This window comes from Salpingoeca rosetta, assembly GCF_000188695.1.
Source record: "Salpingoeca rosetta unplaced genomic scaffold supercont1.14, whole genome shotgun sequence".
Classification (NCBI taxonomy): domain Eukaryota; class Choanoflagellata; order Craspedida; family Salpingoecidae; genus Salpingoeca; species Salpingoeca rosetta.
Genome location: NW_004754920.1, coordinates 1,317,975 through 1,325,746, shown reverse-complemented (window position 1 = coordinate 1,325,746; position 7,772 = coordinate 1,317,975). Strand labels below are relative to the sequence as shown.

Below are 7,772 nucleotides of genomic sequence, written 5' to 3'. Positions count from 1 at the left end.
ACACACACACACACACACACACACACGCACGCACAATCTACACACACACACACACACGCACACACACACACAATCTACACACACACACACACACACACACACACACACACACACACACACACACACACACACACACACACACAATCTACATGCACACACAATCTACGCACACACACGCACGCACACACAATCCACACACACACACACAGTGTGTGGTCAGCAAAAGTGATTTGCCTTGTTGACAAACTTGGACACGTTGACCTTGCGCTTGACTTCGCAGCCAGGGCTGCCACTGAGGATGAGAAAGCCAATGTTGCGTGCCTCGGTCACCACAAACTCCTTCTTGCAGTTGCCAATGTACACGGCGTTTGTGTCGACAAACGACACGGTGCCAGAGCACTCTTTGAGGTTCATGCTGTCTGCCTTGATGGTCTCGCCCGTGAACTTGAAGCCAATTGCCTCCAACTCCTTCAAGTGCTGCAGTTGCGAAAGACCCGACAGTGTTGCGGCCGTGTCGTAATCAGCCACCAGCTTGAGCTTGCGCACACTGCGAAGCGGAGACACGTCGCCGGAAAATCCTTCCAGCTCCACCTCGTGCACGTGCTGCATGTTGGCGAGGACAGTGCTTGCCGCCAGCATCTCGCTGCTGAGGCGGCCGAACCATTCGGGGCGCTGCTGCGCCATCACCATCATTGCCATGCGGCCCGTTTTCGCCTGCTTGACGTTGGGCGGCAGTTCGGTCCTGATCATGTTTGCATCAGGGATGGTTGCGTACACGTCACACGCCGGCGCCAGCTGCGTCAGCGCGTCCACCTTCGCCTGCGCCTCAATGGTCACATACAGGCGGTCGCACTGGCGGCTGGCACTCACAAGCTGCTGACGAGAGGGGTTGCGGTGGCGCAGGTCATGGACGCGCACGTGCTTGAGCCGTGGCTTGCGACGGAGATGGCTGCAATAATGTACGTCGTAGTAGTCGAGCTCTCTCGGCCAGCTGCCCTCTGTCAGCTCGAAGAGGCCTCCAAGGTCAATGTGCTTGGCCTTTGGCGCGTGGAGGGCAGTGATGCCTCCCACGCCACGCAGGCAGATGAACTCTGCGTTGGGGAACGTCAGCGTGTCTTGGAGCGAGTCCACATCACCGCCGATGACGTCGAGCTTTTTCACGTGCTGCAGCGCTGAAAGGTCCGCAACCTCGTCCGACTCAAACAGCCGCACCTCCTCTGTGTCGCAGAGCGAGGCAACGTCGTTGAGGATGCTCCACTGCATGCTGAACGCACGCACGCCGCGGAGGCCACTCAGGTCTTCGAGCGTGGCGTGGTAGAAGGACACCTTGCCCACATTGTGCGAGCTGCCCGTGATGTTGAAGGTTGCGCTGTCGTTGTCAAACAGGATGCTGTCGATGTTGCGGAAGGTCACGTTGGTCAGCTCACCTGGGCACGAAAGGCGGAGGTCTCCAATGTTCTCCAAGCACATGCCCTTGCACACCTCGGCAGAGTACATGGTGAGGTCCAAGTGCTGGCACTTTTGGGCGCCGAGTTCACGAACGAGCTCAGACCACGCCTGCAGCGGCTGTTTGCTCTTGACAGTGATGCCATTCTGCAGGGAAAACTCACTTAGGCGCAAACAAGGCGTTGCTGCTGTCGTCGTCGTTGCTGTTGCAGAGGCTGAAGTTGCGGTGCTTGCTGGATTTGTGGTGCTTGCTGGATTGGTGGTGCTTGTGGTTGTTGCTGCTGCTGCTGTTGCAGTCGCTGCAGTAGAAGCTGGAGCTGCGCTGGTGACTGGTGCTTGAGGCTCAGTGGCTGGAGCTGTCGTGGCTGCAGGTGTTGTAGTGGCGGTGGTTGATGTGGCTGATGTTGTGGCTGCAGGTGTGGCTGATGTGGTGCTTGCAGGTGTTTCAGTGGTGGTTGCACTTGCAGGCGTTGTCTTCGCTGCGCCTGTTGCTGTGCTTGTCGTTGCTGTGCTTGTTGCTGTTGCTGAATCCGGGGTGCCTTGCACCCAAAGCATCATCTGACGCATGTCCCTGAACACGACCTGCCCATACCGTGAGAACGTGTCCCGAAACAGCGGCGTGCGTGCCTGGGCATCGAGGAAGCGGCACGTGCTGTGCCACTGCACACCGAGCCACGTGTAGACGAGGAACCGCTGCTCCAGCCAAGCCGCGTCGCCAATGTCGCCGGGGCCACCACGGAAGGTGTCGAGCCACACGGAGACGAAGCTCATCTTGCAGTTGCGCAGGCACCATTTTGGGAGCGCCTCTGGCAGCGCGGTGTACAGGTGCTTGCAAGAGAACATGAGGCTGCGCACGGTGCGGATGGCCGTGACCTCCGCAATGGGGAAGTTGTCGATGTCCACGTAGCGGCGCCAGTCCTGTTCGCTCTCCTTCTCCTCGAACCTCTCCTGCTTCACCTTATCCAGCCTGTCCACCTCATCCAACAGCACCTGCACCACAAGCGCCCACGCACCGGCATCGTTGTTCATCTTGGCTGTTGGTGGTGTGGGTGGTTGATCGTTGAACGGTTTGGGGGTTGTTCGAAATGGTGGCGCCAAATGGGCCCGTCACACACAACCACTTGCACATTTTTTTTATTGTCATACATAATTGTTTTTGTGAACCTTGATTCCATGCACTTTCAACACACGGCTGTGTGAAATGGCGTGGAGCAGAAGACAGCAAACAAACAACAACAAGACGACTGCCAGACGCTGCCGCTGCTGCTGCTGCTCAACAGCTACAGCATTCACACACGAACGTGGAACAGCTTGAGTGGAGTTGTGAAGGCTTCGACGAGGAGACGAGGAGAAGGAGAAGGAGCACAACAACGACGACGACGACGACAATGGCGAGGAGAGGAAAGGCAGCCCGAGCTGCTTTCCTTGCTTTGCTTGCGCTGCTGGCACTTTCTGCCGCGCCAGCACACCCACAAACCCTCAACACAAGACGTGCGTCTGCTGTGTTTGTGTTTGTGTGTTTATGCTGCCGCAGGTGCTTTTGTTTGTGTGTTGGTGTTTGTGTGTTTATGCTGCAGCAGGTACTTTTGTGAGTGTTCTTTTGTTTGTGTGTTTGTGGTTGCATCCTGACAGTGCCACAAGTGCGTGTGTTTGTTCTCTTGTCCGCACGCCCACTTTCAAGACACATTATATGTGCACTCACTTTCACACTCACCCAAATCCTCTCCCCCTCTCCCTCACACACACACACACACACACACACACACAGCGTGCCGAAACGATGGCGGGTCTGACATCTGCCGCTGCTCAGACACGATTGTGAACTGCGATTTCACATCTTACACGCGTATTCCGTTTGGCCTTCCCGAGGACGTGACATCCTTGTCCATGTACTCGTCCCAGGTCAAGGCCGTCAGTTACTCGTCGTTCACCACGCCGTTCATCCTCGATGAGATTGTCACGCTCAACCTCCGTGGCAATGTCATCACGTCCATCACCAGCTCGGGCCTGTCAGTGCTCACGCGGCTGCAGACGCTCAACCTCGCCGACAACTCCCTCGCAGACCTCCCCAACGAGGCGTTTGCAAGTCAAACGCAGCTGCGCGTCCTCAACCTTGCCGACAACAACCTGCTCAGCCTGCGCGCGGACGTGTTCAGCACGCTCACTTCCCTTGAAGAGCTCTATCTCCAAGGCAACCGCCTCACCTCCCTGCCCCGAAACGTGTTCTCAAGCCTGGAGAACCTCCGCATGTGCGTACTGGGGGCGTTTGTTTGCTTGCTTGTACATATGTGTGTGTGCGTGTGGGTGGGTGTGGGTGTGCATGTGTGTGTGTGTGTTTGTGTGTGTGTGTGTGTGTGTGTGTGTGTGTGTGCGTGTGTTTGTCGCGTCTGGGATGTGCTTGTCATGCGTGGCAGGAGCGTCTCTTGCGTGCACTCATGCTGACGTCTGTTCTCGTTTTGCACACCCCACCACCCCTTGTCCGCTGCTTGCGTTGCAGTCTCCGCCTGGACGGCAACTCGCTGACCACCATCGACGACGGCGTGTTTGACGCGCTCACCCAACTTGAGCAGCTGTACGTCCGCAACACACACACACACTCATGGGGCGACCGTTGTGGTGGCTGTGTTGCTGCGATTGCTGCTGTTGGTGGTCTTGTCCCCGCACGCTGAAATACACACACAGACACATGGTTTAATGCATGATTGTGTGTGCGTGTTTGTGTGTGTTTGGTGCCTCACCACTTTTCCGCTCGTATGATTGGTTTGTCAATCTTGCAGCCATCTTGCCGTGAACAGCATTCACACGATCAACCCAGGCACCTTTGACAACCTCGCTTCCCTCAGCAAGCTGTGAGTCGCACACAACCATGATGATGATGATGATGATGATGATGATGATGATGATGATGATGATGATGATGATGATGATGATGATGATGATGATGATGATGATGAGAAGAAGAAGAGCGGTGGTGGTGCTCATGGATGCGGTGGTGGTGGTGCGCGCTCAATGTATCTTCGCTCAACCCCATCAACACCACCACCACCATCCCACCGCCACCACTGCAACCAGGTACATGCTCGGCAACCCGTCCTCGTGCGAGATCACGGGCGGAAATGTCGAGTGTCTCTGCAACTTTGGATACGGCAGCGACGACGGCACATACTGCACGCGTACGCCCCCAATACACATGCGCGCCTCTGTGTGTGCGTGTGCGTGTGTGTGTGTGTATGTCTGTGTGCGTGTGCGTATGTGTGTGTGTATGTCTGTATGTGTGTGCGTATGTCTGTGTGCATCATGGTTCACCTCATGACTTGGTTGATCCACACCACTCTCGCCTCCATCCCATTCTCACACCACCACACCACCATGTCACGAACTGATTGACGACACAGCGAAAGACTGCGGACCAACCATTCCCGACCTGAATCCGCTGGCGACGGCAGATTGCAGCGCTTCCACCATCTACGGCGGGCAGCCGTGAGTATTCATTCATCCACCCATTGTTGTTGCTGTTGTCGTCGTTGTCGTCGTTGTCGTCGTCGTTGTGGTTGAAATGCCTTCTTCGTGTTGCCTCATTGTCACACGAACAAGTTCCCCCCCCCACGTGTCCTTTCTCACCACCATCAACACATACACAAAACACACACACACAACAACAACAACGACAACCTTCATCGTCATCACCATCACGTTACCACTGCCTGCAGATGCGTTGCGTCGTGCAATCCTGGCTACAGCGACAACACGGCCGAGTTTGTGTGCAGCGCTGACGGCGAGTGGGTCGGCTCCATCGACTGCCCAGGTGCGGCCACCACGTGCACGTGTATGTGTGCGTGTGAATGTCTGTGTGCATGTGTGTGTGTGTGTGTGCTCATCATCATCATCATCATCATCATCATCATCATCATCATCATCACCATCACCACCATCATCATCATCATCATCATCATCATCATCATCATCATCATCACCATCAGCGGTTGACTGCGGCACGATTGTGCCGAATCTGCCCGCCAACGCCGTGGCCAACTGTGATGGCGACACCCGCTTCAACGGCGACCCCTGCATGGTGCACATTGTTTTTTGTGTATGTGTGTCTGTGTGTGTATCTGTGCGGAAATGTGTATCTGTACGTGTGTGTGTGTGTGTCTGTGTGTATCTGTGCGCGTGCGTGTGTGTGTGCGCGTGTGTGTGTCTGTGTGTGTCTGTGTATGTGTGTCTGTGTGTCTGCATGTGCTCACATGTGTGTTACATGTGTGTAAATGTGTGTAAATGTGTGCCGCGTGCATGACGTTGTACTCACCCTCACCCGGTACCATCACGATCATCACCACCATCACCACCACCATCACCACCATCACCACCACCACCACCACCACCATTATCACCACCAACACCAGGTGTCGTGCGAAACCGGGTACAGCATCTTCAACTCGCGAGATGACGCTGTGCCGATCACGTGCGGCGCTGACGGCGAATGGGCTGGCCAGCAGCAGATCATCTGCCTCCGTACGTGGCGTGTAGGGCGAGGTGGAGTGAGGGGGATGGTGGTGTTGCTGCTAAGGGAAGGGAAGCGGGGTTTACACGCACACACACACACGCACGCACGCACGCACACACACACACACACACACACACACACACACACACACACACACACACACACACACACGCACACGCACACACACACACACCTTGGTGAGGTCGTCGTGTGAGGCTTCAAGATTTGGAGCGTTGTCGGCGAAAACGGCATTTGCGTACATGTACGAGAGCTCACCGGCCTTCCACAAGAGGATATCAAACACCTCACGCCCCAATATCGCTTCCATCGACTGCACGACGCTGTTGAAGTCCTGTATCCACACAGGCAAGGCAGATCAGACGTGAATGTGAGAAGCGGTGCATCAGTCCAACTTGATTCATTGCCTCTTCTTCTCACGCAAACAACAACCACAACCACCATGCCAGCTACTTAAAGTTCAGATTGACGATGAGAGAGGTGTGGGTGTCCTTACATCGTCATCCGTGTGGCACACGTCCAAAATTTGTTGAATACATGTGTTCAGTGTGTCGAACACAGACTGCACGCGGTCAAAGGGTCCCGCAAACGAATCTGCCAGCAACACTTGCTCTTTGTCAAAGCACCGATCCAGCACCGCCTGCACACACGAGTGTGTATGTATTCATGTGTGTGTGTGTATTTATGTGCGTGTGTGTATTTATGTGTGTGTGTGTGTGTGTGTGTGTATGTATTCATGTGTGTGTGTGTGTGTGTGTGTGTGTGTGTGTGTGTGTGTGTGTGTAGTGCTGGTGTGTGTGTGTGTGTGTGTGTGTGTGTGTGTGTGTGTAGTGCTGGTGCCCTTCGCATCTGCAGTCAGGAGCACAACTGCTCGATTCACTGGCGGCTGTGCCGCCACCACGCCATTCGACACACACGCATATGCGCGTGACGCTGCCTATACCTGCGCATACAATTCTGCCCATGGCGATGGCCGTTGCGTGCTGTCCCCATCTCTGAAGAGCAGTAGTAGTTGTTGTTGTCAGTGTTGTTGGTGTTGCCGTGCATGAGACGAGAAGGATCGAGAGCGCAAGTTCAGCTAACGACATGGAATGGTATGCACGGGACGTCACACGTGACAAAAGAGGCACGATGCGATTGCTTGTTGGATTACCTTGCGTGAGCTCGAGCGCGTTCCAGTGCGACTCTCGCACGCCCTTGCAGCTCTTCAAAACAACAAAGCAACAAACACATAAGCGCACATCAAACAATCGAGAGCCCACAACGAAGCAGGAACACACATGCACACGCACGCAGGAAAACACACACACAAGAACACACACACAGGTACATACACACGCACACGCACAGGAACACACACATACACGCCAACCAGCCAACCACACCTTTGTCTGCGAACAAGGCTTGGTGAGCTTCCTCAACGTCCAACAGCTGCTCCATCATCATCAGTATCTGTCGTGTCAGCGAAAGTCGTGAAGATTTGTGGACGATTTCATGTGAATTTCAGCAAGTTCACGGCCAATTGCGCACTCACTTAAGGTCACTCGCAACTCCAACAACAACGTGCTCTTCGTGCGTGTGTGTGTGTGTGTGTGTCACCCTCCAGCATCACGTCCACTTACGTGCATCCGCCCACACGCACAGAGCACACAGAGCACAGAGCAGAGCACACACAGAGCACAAGACACAAACACTTCCATCATTCCCCCTTACAGCTGTATGAAGCCCTTGTTACCGTTACTGGCACGCTTTACCCGCTCGCGTGCACACCCAAAACCACTGTGGTGTGCACAAACAGCAACGT

At 54.9% G+C, this 7,772-nt stretch overlaps 3 protein-coding genes across 3 annotated transcripts; 1 reads left to right on the top strand and 2 right to left on the bottom strand.

The window, feature by feature from the left end:
* Positions 1-216: 216 nt before the first annotated feature.
* Positions 217-2,475, bottom strand: PTSG_06388 (uncharacterized protein; the record flags this gene model as incomplete). Its single annotated transcript, XM_004993220.1, has 1 exon — positions 217-2,475. One exon carries the CDS (start codon positions 2,473-2,475, stop codon positions 217-219), a length of 2,259 nt encoding a protein of 752 aa, XP_004993277.1.
* Positions 2,476-2,834: 359 nt separating this feature from the next.
* PTSG_06387 (variable lymphocyte receptor) lies at positions 2,835-4,930 on the top strand (the record flags this gene model as incomplete). The annotated part of the gene is made up of 6 exons (XM_004993219.1): positions 2,835-2,937; positions 3,215-3,695; positions 3,944-4,018; positions 4,224-4,295; positions 4,519-4,619; positions 4,842-4,930. 6 exons carry the CDS (start codon positions 2,835-2,837, stop codon positions 4,928-4,930), a joined length of 921 nt encoding a protein of 306 aa, XP_004993276.1.
* Positions 4,931-5,180: 250 nt separating this feature from the next.
* Positions 5,181-7,479, bottom strand: PTSG_06386 (uncharacterized protein; the record flags this gene model as incomplete). Its single annotated transcript, XM_004993218.1, has 8 exons — positions 7,354-7,479; positions 7,122-7,173; positions 6,912-6,963; positions 6,465-6,608; positions 6,144-6,302; positions 5,847-6,008; positions 5,367-5,511; positions 5,181-5,215 (listed from the first exon to the last, which is right to left on the bottom strand). Exons 1-8 carry the CDS (start codon positions 7,412-7,414, stop codon positions 5,181-5,183), a joined length of 810 nt encoding a protein of 269 aa, XP_004993275.1. The 5' UTR covers positions 7,415-7,479.
* Positions 7,480-7,772: the final 293 nt, after the last annotated feature.